The sequence below is a fragment of the Sturnus vulgaris genome, chromosome 13 (genome assembly GCF_052056855.1).
Source record: "Sturnus vulgaris isolate bStuVul1 chromosome 13, bStuVul1.hap1, whole genome shotgun sequence".
Taxonomy (NCBI): domain Eukaryota; kingdom Metazoa; phylum Chordata; class Aves; order Passeriformes; family Sturnidae; genus Sturnus; species Sturnus vulgaris.
In genome coordinates this window covers 8,893,515-8,911,671 of record NC_142255.1, presented here as the reverse complement: position 1 = coordinate 8,911,671, position 18,157 = coordinate 8,893,515, and the positions used below count along the sequence as shown (strand labels likewise).

The 18,157-nt window shown below is 42.1% G+C and overlaps 1 protein-coding gene across 4 annotated transcripts in view; it reads left to right on the top strand.

The window, feature by feature from the left end:
- The window catches only part of MAPK6 (mitogen-activated protein kinase 6), a 28,161-nt gene extending 12,242 nt beyond the window's left edge, over window positions 1–15,919 (top strand). The window contains exons 1-6 of one of the 4 annotated variants that reach the window (XM_014874080.2): window positions 2,060–2,227; window positions 6,986–8,193; window positions 8,828–8,972; window positions 11,962–12,126; window positions 12,756–12,957; window positions 13,549–15,919. In XM_014874080.2, the coding sequence (XP_014729566.1) occupies window positions 7,639–8,193; window positions 8,828–8,972; window positions 11,962–12,126; window positions 12,756–12,957; window positions 13,549–14,647 (2,166 nt within the window). In that variant the 5' untranslated portion in view covers window positions 2,060–2,227; window positions 6,986–7,638 and the 3' untranslated portion in view covers window positions 14,648–15,919. Of the gene's footprint in view, window positions 1–2,059; window positions 2,228–2,498; window positions 2,529–2,703; window positions 2,911–6,985; window positions 8,194–8,827; window positions 8,973–11,961; window positions 12,127–12,755; window positions 12,958–13,548 lie in introns of those variants that run through there. The other 3 variants (XM_088172514.1, XM_014874079.2, XM_014874081.2) reach the window with 3 other exon arrangements.
- Window positions 15,920–18,157: the final 2,238 nt, after the last annotated feature.

The following is an 18,157-nucleotide window of genomic DNA, read 5'->3' as shown; positions in this document are numbered from 1 at the left end:
CCTGTAGATTGAAGGATCTCATTCACTAAATCCTATCATGAACTACACTCCTGAAATGGGAGAAAGGAAACTCAGAAACTGGTGGCACTTCTGGGCTATGGGAGATTAATGAGTGAGCGTGTGCTACCCAAGTAAGGAAGTGTGCTGCTTACTGCAAACCTCCTCTGTGCTTGTTAAACTACTTTTCAAACAGTCTGGGCTGCTGCAGAGCAAACTCCATGGATGTGCAACTTCTCCACCTGACTGGCACTGGAGATATTGGCAAACAGTCCCTATGGACATACATTATGGGCTCTCCAGGTGCTGTTTCAAGGATGTAATATAAAATATTTCTTACTTCAGCACTCTAGAATCTGAGGATCAGCTTGCTCTTTTGTTTCTTATAATGAAAATACTTTGTATGGATGGAGGGGTTCTTTAATTAACTAAATAGCTCTGGATTTAGACATACAACCACTGCTGCTCCTGCCTTTTTTTAAAACCCCAAATCTCTTCCTTTAATTCAAGTAAAAACTCCTCTGTGGCTTGGCTCTGGTTGCCGTCCTAACATCACCTCTTCCAAATATGCACTCCTGCAGATTTTTCTTTATGGAGTGTATTTAAATACAGGCCTTCTGGAACAGCAGTGCTATAATCTTCCAGCTCTGTTTTGCTGGGTGGGCAGAAGAACTGCAGCTTTGTTTCTGACTTTTCTGTACTGCTGGCAGCATGGTGAGCTGCCTATCAATTAGCAAGCATTGTAATATAAAGTGTCAGTTTGGTTATTGACTTCTGTATGTGCGCTGTTAGCAGAGTACTGCACCACCAAATGCCCAGGTCACCTCTCCTGGTAGTGGGGTCAATATCAGAGCTAGGAGTGCATCTGACTAATTGAAACAGGCTATGTTTGGCTGCATAATTGAAGAGAGTTTAAAAGTTACTTTTAAAACTTTAGAAAATCTGAGTAGGGAGATCCTTGGATGTTGACATATGACTTGCGTATTAAAAAAGAATAAAGTTACATTATCTAAAAGTGCAAGGGTCAGATGGATATTTCTGACCAAATGGCAGCAGAGCAATAGAGCCCTATTGCATGTAACTTCTGTCCTAGTACTAGCTATAAATAACCTCTGTTTATCCATCAAAACTGAGTATTAATTGTTTTATCTCGTTTTGAGTCACCCTGCACTGGAAAGGCATATATGAGGGACTGCAGCAGGAAAACTACACCCTGCCTTGATAGATGTACTGAAACTGGGTTAGTAGAAGCATAGGGCTCTTCTGATACATAAGAGGCTTGGTGTCCTCGTGCTTCTCTCTCCTTACTGAAGACTGCTGTATACAAGTCTCAGGGGGGAAAATGTAAAGTTTTCATTATTTTTCTTTATTTTGTTGTATTAGTTGTGGTTTTAGGGAAGAGCAGACTCTTACTGACTATGTTAAGGGAGATGCTACGGAAGAGAGAAATTCCTCGTGGTATCGAGAGGTGACAGCAATGGCAAAGATTTGTAGATGTTGTGAGGAAAAGACTCAGATCCGCCATGACACGAAGACTGCAGAACATCTGAGCCGAAGTGTCACCTTCGGAGAAGGGAACTGCCTCCGCTGCGCCCGCCTGTTGCCTTCCAACTGTTTTTGTTTCTCTGCCGTCAGGGACGTTTAGTGCCGGGCCAGTTGAACGGGGCGCTTCCCCGCCCGCCGCTGTTGGAGCCCCGCACACCGCCAGCCCCGGGGACAGCGCTCGTCCTGCTCGGCCTGCCGCAGGGCCCACGGGGCGGGCACAGCCGCGCTCCCTTCGGGGCACACCGCTCCGCTTGCCGCCTTTCCGCGCCGTGCTTGACTCAACCGTGCTTCGACACTGCCGAACCGCTGGGGCCCGCTGGGCACAGCGGGAGCGCCGCGTCTCGGGCCGACAGGCGAGGCGCTGAGGTGAGCGAGCGGACACCGCGCGGCTCGGCCCGTCCCGCTAAGGACACGCTGGGCTGCCCCGCTCACTGTACCCCGCACCGACACTCGGGCGCTGCTCCCGTCCCGTCCCGCCCCCGGTCCCGAGGGCCGCCTGGGGCCGCCCCTGGCGGGCGGAGCCGCCGCCGCGCCGCCCCTCCCTGCCCTCCGCGCCGGGTTACATGGCGGCGGCTGCGGCAGCGGCAACTGCGGCGAGGCGGGCGGGCGCCGGGCGAGCGCCGGTAGCGGGGCCGCGGAGCTCGGCCGTGTGAGCAGCGCACCCCCGATGAGCCTGGGAAGGCCCGTGAGTGCGGGGAGCGAGGGGCGCGGGGGGTCTCGGCCGCCGCACGCGCGGGCCCGGCCCCGCCGCACAAAGGCGCTTTGTTCCCTCCATCCCGCCCGGCGGCGGCGGAGCCCCCGGCCCGTTCCGTTCCGCCCCTCTCCCTCCGCCCGGGCCCGGCCCGGCCCCTCCGCACTGCGGCGGCCGAGCGGGGCGAGCGGGCGGGCGGGGGCGGCCGCGTGGGGGGCGCTGCCGGCGGCTGCGGCGCCGGGCCCGGGGCCGCCCGTGCCGGGGGCGGCGGGCGCGGCCTGAAGGGCGTTTGAAGGTAGGGCTGCTCCGGCGGGGCCCGGGGCCGGGCTGGGCCCCCGCGGCACGGCGGCAGCGGGTCCCTCGGCCCGGGCGGTCGGAGCAGCGGCGCAGGCGGGCGAGGCTGCTCGGCCCGGGGGCGGCGGGAGGAAGGATGTCCTTTGCCGGGGGGCCCGGCCTCCACCGCCCGCGGAAGTTTTGCTGCGCGGTTCTGCGAGCCGGCAGATAGGGCGCTGGTACCGCTCGCTCCTGCTCCCGGGCGCCCGCAGGCTCCGGGAACCTTACGTGGGAAAAGTGACTTAATGCTCTTAATAACTAGCTTGAAACACCCGACGGAAATGGCTTGAAGAGAGACTGCCCGAGTTTTGGGATCTGGGGAGCAGGTACCCTTGCCTAGGCAGGTAGGATGCTCTCGCTCGGCGTCTCTAGGATGTGTCTCTTTTTCTGGCTAATTCAGTGCCGTTTGGGGTCAGCCTGACCATGGCTGTTAATTGTGTTGTGAAAAAAGAAACGGCGCTCGGCGTGTTGCCGTATGGCCAGTGCTGTTGCCAGCAAGTTTCTTATATAGATACGTGTGTGTGTAGATATAAAAATAACGTCGTCATAGCATTATGTGTTTATAAACCAGTTACAAATTCCGGAAAACAGCGGCTTAAAATAGAGGTGCATTTTGGTTGGGTAATTGCGTTCAGAAAATGTATGCTCTAAAGCTAAAACAGGAACTTTCATTTCAGCTCTTTAGTCAAGCTCAGTTCTTGCTTGTGTGGTTGTTATCTCGAATTCGCTCTTGACTAGTTACCTGTTCAGTGGAACAGCAGATGGTAGCAGGTCTGCAGAGGTGCAGAAGGCTGTGGTTAGCTGATGGTGGGCTTCTTTATTATTATCTAAAGGGAGAGCCAAACCATTTTTCAACACGATACAGAAAACGACACTGGGTTCTTGTGTGTTTTTACAGATCCTTCAGAAGATTTATAAACTAATAGTAACATTTGCTTACTGCCAGCACCGAGCTCCTTAAACAGTGTGGGGAGCAAGTAGGAGGCTTTAGAAAGCAGCAGTTTCATGAGTTGGACGATGACTCACTCTGCCTACTGACTGCAACGTGGCTGATCTAAAAAAAAGTTCTTCTGTGCCCCGTATTTTTTTAGTCAAAGGGATAGTACTTTAGCAGGTTGTATAATATGTCATTAGTCATTCTCAGTTTTTCTCCTGTGAGTAATAATTCGATCATTATATGGTCAGCATAATCAAATTAACTGGTATCTTTCAGTCTTATTTGTATTTCTGGCAAAGTAAACATCTCATACCTGCCTGTTTCGGTGTACATCCTGTTTCCTGAAAACTCTGATAAATCCACGTGCAGGAGTTGAGCATGTTTGAAGGGGCTGCTTGCGCAATGCCTGAAGCCGGTCAAGTGTGATGATCATCACTACGGGTGATTTCAAAGCCCTTCTGTGACCCTCTCCCAGGAACTGAACCATTTTAAAACCATAGTTGTAAACCACTTAAGAAACCGGCATCTTTGTGTTTGTCTCTTTAAACTTTGTATGAAGAAGGAGTAAAAGTATCACTTATAAAAAACCAGGTAGTCATGACAAGGTGATGGCCTAGATGAAAATGTCAGTGCCTACGTCAATAGGCTGTTCAGCACAAATTGGGATGATAAACCCCCCCTTTTTTATATAATAGCCCATTATACGTTTCAAGTGAGTACAACATGGTATTAAGTCATTTGCTCACAGATAGGAAGTTTGGAGGAGAATCAGGTGAAATGAAGGCTTGCACCGGCTTGGTTACTTATGTTGTCAGCATTTGTTCTTTTAGCTAAATCAGTGTGATTGTGGAGATCATGCATGCTCTCTGAAAACATCGTAATTAGTGGACACCTAGTGAAAGGATAAGTATAAACTGATGATTAAAAATGCATCATGTCAGAGATACAGAATGAAAATTTTAGGGCTCCTACTTCAGGAAGCAAGTGGGCTATAGTTCCCATTCTCCCTGAAGCAGTCCTTTCATTGCTGCATTCACTCATGGCAGTAGGGGGTAAGATTGAATTATGACAAAGAGATGGTAGATCCTAATCTTTGCTGCTGATGGGCATCGTTTTGAATCTGTTCCTGGGCTCTTCAGTGGAACTAGCTAAAAGAGAGGTTCCAGATGTGTCACGCAGCTGGTACAAACAGTTTCGGTATTGCTGCATGCTGAAGACATCAGCAGTGTGAAACAATGAGCCTAATTATGAGGCAGAATACAACTGGTTGTAAATGATCCTAAGAATGTAAAATACAGGGTAATTACCCTGCTTAATGCAGGGTAATTGAACAGAGGCCTTGGACCTCAAGTTAATGTGAAATTTGAAGTATTGGTGCAAAAATTAATTTCTATAACAACCGGGGGGATTTTGGAATGAAAGGTGAATGGGGTGATGTGAACTGTTGTACAGGCAGAAGCTCAGAATGAGTGAACCTGAAAGTAGTACATGTGAGTGAGAAAATACTTTCAAGTTTAAAAATGTTAAAAATCAAGAGGCTAGACATCTGAGTTTTATAGTTGTGAACAGAGTTGGATAGTCACTGATGCTGTCCTCTTTAGGATAAACTTAAATTTTGTTCTTTAAATAAATCCATGGGTATTTTAAAAGGGGTCCTTGCTCTAATGTCTTAATATTGGTAAAAGTTCAAGATAGTTTGGGGAAGTAGTGTTACCTCATTGTGTTTGTACTGAGGCTGTAATAAACCTTGTAAAATACTGATTAAAATTAGGACTCTTGCCAAGGCACGAAGAAAGAAATCTTAAGGCAATCTTAAGTTCCGTGTGCTGAGAAAGCTCTAAAGATCACCCTTGTGGCAGGGTATACCACATCAGTAGAGGGCAGCTCAGTGCTCTTCAGTTCAGTAATATTACATTTGGTGATCTTTATTTAAAAAGAAACACTGGGCAGAGGATGGCATGTGTTTCCTTCTTCCCGGTTTGTCACGTTCTGTCACGCACCTGGGAGCAGGTGATGTGTGGCAGGAGCGAGCCAGGGCATTGGGGCTGTGTCTTGCTGGCAGTCAGGCTTGAGCTGAAGGAAGTGTAATATTTAAATGTGTTGAAACAGTCTTGTTTGTCATTGCCAGTGTGCCTTTCTTTCCTTTTTTTTTCCTTTTTCTCTATGCAATTCTGATTACTTTAGTGAATTGAGGCCATTCTTTAAAATATGTTAATATCTTGTCAGCTGCTCTGTTAGGAGTGAGGAGACTTGTTTTGCTTGTTCCCAGTTGTCCCACTGAAAGGCTAGCACTGTTTTAAAGGAAAACATTCATATAATTAATTCTGAAGTGTTGGGATAGTGTGGAGACCTTTACATTTAGATAGGGAGCTGAGGGAAGAGCTGAAATATGTTGATCTAAGATTGAACAAAAGGCACTTAGTGGTTTGATGTGACCTATACATGTTGGAGAAGAGTATTCAAGTGACATGTAGTGGAATTGCCCAAAGCTTACCACACTGTGTAGCATACACCTCTGACTCTTCCCTTTGTGGCATTTTTGAGCTTTTAAAAGAAGTGAGGATGTTGTACAAAAATGCACCATGTGGTCTTTATGACTGCATTCTGCTGTTGCTGACGGGAACTTATTGAGAAAATTGCCAGTTTGGTTTTCATAAACAGTAGGTGAATTCATTAGACTATTAAAAAATAAATGATGTCTGAAAGAGCCCATATGTTAGGGGAAATGGTTGTAGAACATATCAGTTACTCTGTAAAATGTGCTTGCTGCTAGTTTTTCTTTGTAATCTAGGTTGGATAAGTGTTGAAATAATTGATAAAATAATAATATTTGTCCGTTATGTAAGAATTACCCCTATGATTCCTGTAACAATGAGTCTATAGAGGCAAAGTTATTATTTGAGATGTTGGTAAACTATCCAAAATCACAAGGATTAAAGCTTTATAAGTGGCATTGGATGTGTGCTGTATATTCAGTAAATATGGGGAGTGTACAAGCCTTATCCTTTTCATGTGACCACTACCTACTTACCTCTTATTCTGGTGAAATAGTTGAATATGATTTTTGTCTTCAAATGAAAGTTTAGTGAAAAGAATTATTCCAAAATTTGCTATAAATGCTACAGATACTTTTGCTTCTGGCTTGTCTCTTACCAGCTCTAGTGGAGAATTACCAAGTTTGCTTTGTTAGTCTCTTTATTAAGACTAGGGAGGATTTTTTTGTTGTGTGCCATAAATTCAATAGATTACATTTAAAAATGTTCATGATACATGTTTTAGAAATAGTGGTTGGTCATTATTGTTTTCCTCCACAAGTGTGAAAAGTACATATAATTTCTAATTAGTTTAGCTTTTTTGATGGTTTATTATTTTTGTAACTGGACAGTAAATAACTTGAATATTTAGGACTACTCAGTGAGTTGGGGGAGGAGGAAAACTTTTGTATGTGCTAGGGTACTGATGTATTTTTCTCTGCTTTTCAGGTTGCCACGGAGTAAAATGGATGGTAGCTTTGATTGTGATTGTGGTGAGCTGGAGCCACCTGATCATTAACAAAAGGCATCTTTTGTAAATCAAGAGCTGCCAGTTTCCCATTTAATTAGACTGTAAACAAAGAAGAGAAAAAGGAGGAAGAAGGAAAAAAAAATAGTGCTTACCAGCACCATAGAATGACGCTGCTCAGGACCAGTCCAACACTGAATGTATCTGCACTGTGAGGAGGAGGATGTTAATAGAAGCCTATTATGTGCATATTTATTCACATTTTTGTTAAATGTTAACCAGATTAGCACAGTAGAGCTGAGTGCATAGTATGTCATTTCATTCCGTTTGAGTTTCTTGTGAGTATTTTCTTTAATGTCTGCAGAAATGCTGCACCTTTCTTGAACTATGAATGCTGCAATCTTTCTATCTTATGCTCGGTTTGAGTTCTAGAGCTTACAGGCTCTAAATTCAAGGGGACACAACAGGCCTGGCTGGCTCATAATGAAATGAGAGTGTCAAGAAACCATCTTGCAGTCAAAGCCAAGTGTTTCTTCTCCCTTTCTCTAAGACCTTTCCTTCAGATACCAGTGGAAGTGTCTCCGTGTGTTTACAGAAGCTTAGTAGTTTGAGGAAAAACGTAAAGAATTTTAAAATGGCAGAAAAATTTGAAAGTCTCATGAACATTCATGGTTTTGATCTGGGCTCTCGGTATATGGACTTAAAACCACTGGGCTGTGGTGGAAATGGCTTAGTTTTTTCTGCTGTCGATAATGACTGTGACAAAAGAGTAGCTGTCAAGAAAATTGTCCTTACAGATCCCCAGAGTGTTAAACATGCTCTACGTGAGATCAAAATTATTAGAAGACTTGACCACGATAACATTGTCAAAGTATTTGAAATTCTTGGTCCCAGTGGAAGCCAGTTAACAGATGACGTGGGCTCCCTGACAGAATTGAACTGTGTTTACATTGTCCAGGAATACATGGAGACAGATCTGGCTAATTTGCTAGAGCAAGGCCCTTTACTGGAAGATCATGCCAGACTTTTCATGTACCAGCTGCTACGTGGGCTCAAGTATATTCACTCTGCAAATGTTCTGCATAGAGATCTCAAACCAGCTAATCTTTTCATTAATACTGAAGACTTGGTGCTGAAGATTGGTGACTTTGGTCTTGCACGAATCATGGATCCTCATTATTCCCACAAGGTATGCAGAGAGTGGGAATATCTAAGTGATACGTTGACAACTGTGCCTTCTTAAATTAGCATCTTTCTCCCTTTTGCACAGGTAGATAGGCTGTGGAAGGCCTCCTTAGCATGGCCTGTCTCAGATAGGAATACTGCAAGCATAAAATAATGTATATTTTTTTCCTAATTGGGTTCAGAAAAGCAAAGGTTTTAACAGTGAAGACAGAACCTGAGATTAAGAGCAACATTTAGTTACATTTAATTATAGAAGCCTTAGATAAGCTTATCAGTAGTGCATTCATAGTACAAGTGTGGCTACTTTGGGGGATTGGCTTAGAGATACTGTCCTCCTGGTCTAGGTGTTTCACAAGAGAGTTCAGTATCACCTCTGCATTCATTTGGCATCTGGGAACGAGAAAGTTTTGCTGCAGTACCACATTTGACTAATAAATAGTGTTATAGTGTTATTTCTATATGATTGCTGTTCATTTATAAAGATATTTGTAAAGGTAGAAAGAAGGTTTAGCAAAATGCACACAATATAATCCCTGGGACTTTGAGACTAAGAAAATCTTGTTAGTAGTGCATTAAAAATAAGTAATTAAAAACATAAGTCTTAAAAATCTAATTAATTTTTAAATTAATTTCATTAGGGCCATCTTTCTGAAGGACTGGTTACTAAATGGTACAGATCGCCTCGGCTTTTGCTTTCTCCTAACAACTACACTAAAGCCATTGACATGTGGGCTGCAGGTTGCATCTTTGCTGAAATGCTGACTGGGAAAACCCTCTTTGCAGGTGGGTAGAATAAAATCAATGTGTATATTCATAAAAGGAGTGGTACTGCTTAATTGTCTTCCTCAGGAGAGATTGGTTCTCATGGCTGATATCAGTAGCCATTGACTGTCATGATATGCTATATTATTATGCACTTATATAAACTATAAATTGATGCATCTGTAAAGCAGAAGACATTTCAATTTCATTACTTGTATTGTGTATTTAGATAAATACTACAATTTAATGTAGAAGTCATACATGGTAAATCTGTCTGTATTTATGTTAAGCTAAATTTATTGGTTGCCTAAGAGGTTTCTGATACATGTGTGAATTGGTGTATCCAGGGGGTATTTGAAGATTATTAATACCCTGAGTATCATATACATAAAGATTATTTTTTTAATGTAGTCAACCTAATCACTTCTTGCTTCTCTGTATTTTAAATTATGAAGCCCCAGGGGCATAGATTTAAAGGTGTAAAATTTAGTTCAATACAGCAAGGAAACGTGCAACCTTCAACTGATCCAGGTAAGATAGGAAGCAATGCTCTGGTCTCACTGGGTGCATCTATATTAGAGCTTTGGTTAGGATCAGGAGCAGATTTTTGGAGCCCATCTCTTGATGGCCATCCTGTACCATGTTGCTGACCTAGCTCAGACACAAACCTAGAGCATTTTAAATAAAGTAAAACCATCATTTGCACTGTAGGACATCACCACCTGCTGACAAGCACTCGTCCATGGGAGCAGATGAGTAAACTGGTGAAAAACCTCTGAAATGCTTATTTTTGTGCACCCTGGGGCCTCAGCAGCAGCTGTTTCATTCAGGCTCACTCTTGGATTTGCTCCTGTTGGCCTGAATTATAGGAGTAATACAGATAAAAACTCTGAGAGCTAAGCTTGCATGTCGAAGTTCACATTCCTTCAGACACATGTGGACTGAAAGCACACCTCTGCAGTCATTCTTAGCTTTGCATGAAAAGGCAAGGGAATTGAGAGCTTATTCCCATTAAGTAGTTAATGGAGAACTGTCACTTGAAAGCATTATTTGGTATAAATCAGTGATTAATACGTGCAGAGGCTTCTTTTAACATGCAGTGAGTTTTTCACTCTTGGAGTTACTAACTACTGGAGTAATGTCCCCAGAGTATACAAGATTTATTAGGTTCCCACTGCATCAAGAATTTCTGCTGGCAAATAATGGGAGAATGTCTGCAGATTTCATCATTCAGCATAGATTGATCACAACATTTTGGCTTTTTTTTTCCTTCGAGTAGCATTGCTATTTGTCACAATTTTATTGGCTCGGTAGCTGTGCACCGTTAGAATTCTGTTAAAAAGCTTGGTCTTAGTCACCAAAATCCTAAATTTGTAGGCTTGTTTATATGCCTTAATTGCACTGAGTAGATACTGAGAAAAGTATTTTAGATATAGATGTGCCTCTCTGAAAATATAGCACTGCCACGGTTTTCTAATCTAAAGAAAAGTGGATTTCTTGACGTCATGCATTTGGAAAGGGAAGATGTTTGGAGATATGATAATTATTCTGCCCTGAGACTCTGAGTAAAATTCTTTTGCAAAGTTGTTCAGAGGGAGTGATTTGGTTAATTGCAACTTCCTGTCTGCTTCTGAACCATCCCTTAGGAATCCTGCTGTTCAGAAAGCTGATGAGAATGGGAAGGAAGAATGAAGATTAATATTGCAGAATACCTGGAACAAATGAGGGAAGGGAAGCTGAGGCAGAGGAATTCAGTAGCTTTTCCAAACAACTTCTCTACTTCTTTCTAAATTAATATTTTGCAATGATTGTTTTGCTGATAGTGGACAGAAAGCTGGTTCATTTTTAGGATGGTACTAATTACACAGTGGAATCTGTTTTCCAGCAAATTACAAGCAATATAACATCTGATAGATCATAGTAAGTAATTTGTAGTCTGAATTAGAACAAAACAGCTCTTTCAGTCCAGCGAATAAGTCAACATGAAGCAGTACTGATTCATGTGGGGAACTCTGTCAGACTTTGCCTCAGCTTTTCAAGTCACCTGGCAGGTGTGTGATAGGATGTCCAGTGAACACTGCTGTGCTGTGCAGGCACTGAAGTGAGCTGACAGTGTGCAGGTTTGGAGATGGTACAGCCTCTTGCTGGCCTCATTTACTTTTATATTTATTGTCACATACATCCGTATTGCTTGTGATTGCCCAGAGCTGCTTGGTAAAGGAAGGAAACACTGGCATGCAAATAATCCTATATAATTTCATCTGCTAGTTGAATCTAGGATCTGACATCTGTCTTGGAGCTGAACAACAAGCTGAAGTTGGCAAGTTGTATTTCTGGGTAGTCCAGTACTGAATGTAGATGCTGTTCATTATTCAAAATTGACCTGCTGTAGAGGCCCTTACTGTTCTTACCCAGGGAGGCTTCAGGTAGTGCTAAAAGAGTACTATAGTTGCAGTTATAATAGAGTACTTTTTCAAAAAGAGTATCACTCTATGTAACTGGCAGGTGATTTTTGTCTTGCATTTGTCACTTAATGCAGGATTTCAGAGTAGAATATTAATTCAAATGGTTGTGGCCTGCAAATGTCTTTCTGAGCTAAACTAATACTGTTTTTATTAATAATGGACATCTAATTCAAAGTGAGGTCAAATACTGGATTAATTAGGTGGATCGGTGAAATGGGAGGATTGCAGTATATAGTGTGTAATGAAAAGGGTCTTGCTGTAGAGCACTTCATCCATAGTGAAAACACCCTTACAAAAGCTTAAGGTAGGTCTCTTTATCTGAGTAGCAGCTCTGTAATTCTTCATATGCCTCAGCATTTCTTGAGAGCTCTTCAGATTTATTATCATTTAAATTCAGAACTTCAGCCTTTCCTCTGTTCCAGGAGATTATAATCTTTTACTGGAAATAGCTGCTCAGAGCACAAAATTTTGACATGCCTTTCATATGCAGAACTCAGAAATGTTTGAAGTTGAAATGGCAGCTTGTTTTTTCTTTTGGTGCTCAGGTGCACATGAGCTTGAACAGATGCAGTTGATTCTAGAATCAATTCCTGTTGTACATGAGGAGGACCGTCAGGAGCTTCTCAATGTAATTCCAGTTTACATTAGAAACGACATGACTGAGCCACACAAACCTTTAACTCAGTTGCTTCCAGGCATCAGTCCTGAAGGTAAGTAATGAAAAGAAAATCTTGATTCAATATTTTGATGTTTAAAAATCGTCAAATAGTATGCAACTTTGAGGTGCAGGTGTGTGATTGTTAAAAGCAAGTTTCATCTAGAAGAATCTGTGTTATCTGAAGAAGGATTGTCTTCTGCTGTAATAAAAAAAAATACTTCCATGATGCCTGCTTGATTATCTTTAGAGTAGAATTGTGAATCCATGCTGGAGCTATTTGCACTGGAATTGCTCTGTTTTGAGACACTAGCCTTTTAAATACTGGGAGCATTGGAATGGAGTCAGTATAGAAGGACTGTTTTTCAAATGTTTTTAGAAGAGACTCTCCCAGCCAAAGTAACAGCAGTGTTTCCTGGTAGCCATTGGTGGATACTGATTCAGCTTGAAGCTTTCTATCTCTTGCTATTTTTTTATGCTTTGAGTTCAATTATGGTTGGCTTTAGATTTGACTTCTCTCTCTCTCCGATGGCTATGGGATGTATATTTGGCACTGTACTGTCAGTAGGTGATACTTCACAGACAGCTACTTTGAAACAACTAGAGGGCTCTAGAGCAAAGCACCTTAATGTCAAGTTCTAAATGTCAGAAATTTCTCATCTAATGGTAACTTGTATTCTACAGCGCTGGACTTTCTGGAGCAAATTTTGACATTTAGTCCCATGGATCGATTGACAGCAGAAGAAGCTTTGTCCCATCCTTATATGAGCATTTATTCCTTTCCAACGGATGAGCCTATTTCAAGTCATCCTTTTCACATTGAAGATGAGGTTGATGATATTCTGCTAATGGATGAAAGTCACAGCCATATTTATAATTGGGAAAGGTAAATTTATTACTTACTGTGATAACATAACTGGATGGTTTTGTGCCTGAAGTAACATTGCTTCATGGGCATTATTTCCTTTTCTGTTTGTTTCTCTTCTTGAGTTGACCTGAGAAAAAAGTTTTCCCTTATAGCATTATCATTGGATTTATAATCCATTAGATGTAAAATGGACATGCTCATGGATTCCTGAATTGCACTCAGGATTCTAGAGTCTAAAGTTAATATTTCCATTATTTTTTTCTTCCCTTAAATACTTCTCTAAAAATAAACTTCGTTTAAGGAGAGTTTTAATTATGATTGTCTTGTTTAATGCTTAGTGCATATTATAGTAAAGAGATTTCACAGTAGTTATATTAAGTCAATTAAACACATTTTAGAAAGAGTTCTGTAAATGGAGTGAGCTATTACATAATTCTGTTTCTTTATGCCAGATTAAATTAAAAACCTGGAAGAGATACCCAGTTGGATTAAGGAAAAACTTCGTGTTGAATTGTCATCATTTTGTAAGGGAATTTCTAAACTTAGCTGTCTGTCTTGGGAGCTAGAAGACTGTTTTTTAGCTGCTAACACTTGGGAATTGTTTTACAGATACCATGAAAGTCAGTTTTCAGACCACGACTGGCCTATTCACAATAACTATGAAGCTGATGAAGTTCAGCGTGATCCAAGGGCTCTTTCTGATGTTACTGATGAAGAAGAAGTGCAAGTAGATCCTCGCAAATATTTGGATGGAGATCGTGAAAAGTACCTGGAGGATCCTGCCTTTGACACCCACTTCTCTACTGAGCCTTGCTGGCAGTATTCAGATCACCACGAAAACAAGTATTGTGATCTGGAATGTAGTCACACTTGTAATTACAAAATGAGGTCATCTTCATACCTAGATAATTTGGTTTGGCGAGACAGTGAAGTTAACCATTACTATGAGCCCAAGCTTATTATAGATCTTTCCAACTGGAAGGAACAAAGCAAAGAAAAGTCTGACAAGAAAGGCAAGTCTAAATGTGAAAAGAATGGGTTGGTGAAAGCTCAGATAGCACTTGAGGAAGCATCACAGCAACTTGTTGATAAAGAAAGGGAGAAGAATCAGGGGTTTGACTTTGATTCTTTTATAGCAGAAACCATCCAGCTTAGTTTACAACATGAATCTACTGATGTTGATAAATTAAATGACTTGAACAGTTCAGTGTCTCAGATAGAGTTGAAAGGAATAATATCGAAGTCAGTAAGCAGAGAGAAGCAGGAGAAAGGAATGGCCAATTTGGCACAGTTAGAAGCTCTGTACCAAACCTCTTGGGACAGTCAGTTTGTCAGTGGTGGGGAGGGGTGCTTCCTCATAGACCAGTTCTGTTGCGAAGTAAGGAAAGATGAACAAGTTGAAAAAGAAAATACTTACACCAGTTATTTGGACAAGTTCTTTAGTAAGAAAGAAGATGCTGAAATGCTAGAACCTGAGCCAGTAGAAGAGGGGAAGCTTGGGGAGAAGGAAAGGGAAGAGAGCTTTCTCAGTAACAGTGGGGAACTCCTCTTCAACAAGCAGCTTGAGGCTATAGGTATTCCTCAGTTTCACAGCCCTGTTGGCTCGCCTCTGAAGTCCATCCAGGCCACACTAACGCCTTCTGCTATGAAATCATCTCCCCAGATTCCCCACAAAACCTACAGCAGCATTCTGAAACATCTAAACTAAAACACTCAGCAGACATTTCTTTTATATTCATGAGATGTGTTTGTCTTTTTTTATTACTAGTGTAAGTAATTTTTTTACTTGAATCAGATGGTGTAATTTTGGTATGGATTTCATTAGTTTTCTGTTTACCATTGTTTTTACAATCCAGAATTACTTTCTATACATGAGTTAGTTTTGTTTTTAAACTGGCATGTCGTTTGCACACAAAATTAAAGAATAGAGCAAAATAATGCAAAATGCAGGAGGTAACAAAAAAATGCACTAAACCAAGTAAAAAAACATTCTCTCAGTAAGACAGTGTCCATGTTTTGCAGAAAAAGAACCTTGCCTTGAAACTTACACAGTGAGACTGTACATAATTGCATGAGAATATCTATTTTTCCCAAAACATTTTTTTCATTCATGCGTATTTTAGAGTTTTTCATACTCTACACATTTCTTAGACACATGATACCAGCAGCAACTGAAATGAATGCAGAATTTGGTACGCATGTGTTATCTACCTCAAGGTAACAGCAGTATGTGGCAAAACATTAACCACCCATAGTGCTTCTCATTATGCACTTCTATTTAGCCAGCATTATTGTAGTAGCTATTCCTATTGAAAATCATTCAATATTTATAAATGTTCTGGTATGCATTCTTTATAGTGAAGTGTTAATATGCAGCACTTTTATTTATTTTAGCAAATAAGTATATTTCTGTAATTATAGAAAGTCAATTTTTGAGTTACTTTTCAGATAAAAGTTTTTTGTTTAGCACTATGGTTTTATTGCCTACATAGCTGGATATATATTAACATCAGCTTATTCTGAGGCTATCCAATACATTGTTAATTTTATTTTTTAGTTTCCATTTCAAGTAAAGCACTCACTGTGTATAGGAACTTGTAATTGGAGGTGCTTGATCTCTACAAAAGAAATTAGGAATTGCTTTATTATCAAATGCTCCTAGAAGTCTTAATTGTGTTCATTTTTTAAAAATTTTGTAATGTTAGTTGTGTGCATGGAAATAATTAAGGTACAACATTACTGTAGGTTAAAGTTCTATATGGTGAGACATTTTGTTTTTACTGTATGTTTTTACTGAATGATTCCTGTCCCACTCCTTGCCCCCCTCAAAAGCAAGCATGAATAAAATTAGGTTAAATATAGCATGTAGCATCTCGGTCTTTTAAAAATTTGTTTTACCTTCTGATTTTTTGAAATACTGGATGTATCATTGGCTCCCCTGTTTAAAACTTAAAACAAATAAAAACATGGCCAGCAAAAATGGCTGTTTGTGATGCTTTGTACACATTCTGCCAAATGAGGAGCAGCTGCTGTGCTGCAGCTGGGGCAGCTGTGAGGGTCACTGCCTTCCACAGGGTGCTCGAGAAACTTCCTGGAAGTGCAGCTGCTGGGGCTGCAGCCTCCTGGAAGGAGACTCCCAAGAGTTTCCTTCTGTCCTGGACTGAGGAAAATCCCATGTAGTGGTGTGGCTGTGAAAGCACAAATACACAGCAGAGTCTGTAACCATTTCTGTTTAAAAGAAATGGACTTCAGAGTGTAAGTGATCAAAGTTAGTGTTTTAGCAATTTTTTTTGGACAGATTAGTGTTAAAGGAAAAGCTGCTGTGTGTGTGTGCAAGCACCGTCACGTTGCTGGCAGCCTGGAGTGAAGGTGAGTGTGCAGGTTCCTCAGCCAAGAGCCTGGCTGCAGCTCTTCCATGAGGAGATTTTGGGAGCATGACCAGGTAATTGCTGTGGGACGTTTAAAAATGTGCAGGTCAGGTCTATGTTGCAGCAAGCCCTAGAACAGTGTGTATTTCTCTTCCATTTCCTCCCATCACTTCTGTTCCAGAGGGAGCTCATTAACTGTACAGTAAACTCTTACCACTTTTCCTATGACTGTTTTAATTCCTCCAGATTCTTCCATCCCTGCTCCTCTGGCAGGTAGCACATCTGCAGCTGGCCTCAAACAAGGATTTGCCCCTGCAGTGTAGCACAGGATGGGCACCTGGAGAGGGGACAGGGAGTGTGTCCTTGGGCACAGCCACAGCAGCGGGGTGTGGGCTGGGGAGAGGGTGACCACCCCTCTCAGGGCAAGGGACTGTTCTCAAGTTGAGATTGGAGGAAAGCAGTGGGCTGGAAGTGTGGAAGAACAGGAAACAAAATTCAGCTTAAAAACACATATTGTATAAATGAAGTATCTTTTTATTTTATTTTTTTTTTTAAGAACGCATGTGAAACTTAGCAATACTTAAGAAGCCTGTACGGGTACAAAGGGAACATTTTACACTAAAAGGAAGGGGAGAGTCGAGTGTTGAGCCTAAACCCAGCATGGTGCTTCATTACCTTTGTGTTCTACCTGTGCTGAGGAGGCAACACTGTACAGGCTGTGCTGCCTGCTTTGGTGCAAACCCTGCTCTCACAACAGGCTCCATCCATGGGACAATGTAGGGTGTAGCTGGGATTATTAAGTAGAAACAATTCCCTGTATGGAGACTAAAGTGTTTTGTAAGGACCCTGCAAAGTGAAATTCACTTCTAGAACGTGAAGGTACTCTGGGTGTGGCACTGGGTTCTCCCAGTGTTGGAAGAACAGCCTGCAGAAAATGCAGGGCGTCACAGGTTGTTCCCATGGGGTGAAAGATGGTTCCTGCCTGGTACTCATCAATCTTGCCTATCCCTGCAGGAAAAAATAGGTCAGTTACATGTGTAGCTCTTTGGCTGTGACCTAGCAACAGCATTGTCTTTAAAAACAAAATATGGAAGAGGCTTAAATTATGAACCAGATAAAGGGACCAGTGTTTCACACCAAGGTGCTTGCCAAGTACAATGGAACACCCTTATGTAACAAAAAAGCAAATAAGAAATGAGAACATTAACTATATTTTTAAAGTAACCTTTCTTCTCCAAGTGGCTTTTGGTTAAAAGGCGGCATTTCAAAGTATATTTAACAAGAGCTTCAGCTGGAAGAGGTGATGTTTACAACAGACCAGGACAGAGCCTTTTACACATCCTGTCATCACATGAGATCTAATAATTGCTGAACAGTTTGTTCTGGTCAAGAGTTCTCAGCCATGGTCAGTTAGCTTTCTCAGAGTTGCATTTAATTTTAATTCAATCAGAGTTGCTATATATAATCTTAGCTATTTTTGTAAGCCTTTGCCCATGCTGCTGGTAGTGGTGTGATGGCAGTGTGAGTAGCACAGCTTAGCTGGTCTCTGCTGTGAGCAGAGCTGGTCTGCTGGGGCTCTAGGCTGGATGTGGGGATCTGTGAACCAGCTGGGCACTGGGGCAGGCCCTGCTGCTCCTGCCAGTCCCAGTCCTGCTCAGCAGGGCACCTGTACCTGCAGCAAAGGGTTCACTGCCTGCAGCAAAATCGGTGCCTTGATGTACTTTGTTTTCCTGTCGCCAGGCTGTTGCCTCTTCTGTGCTGCAGAAGCTCTTAGAGCCACGCCTGCTGCACCCTTTTAAAGCCTTGCCAAGTTCCCATTTGGGTCCAGCTCATTGCCTGGAGGCACTGGT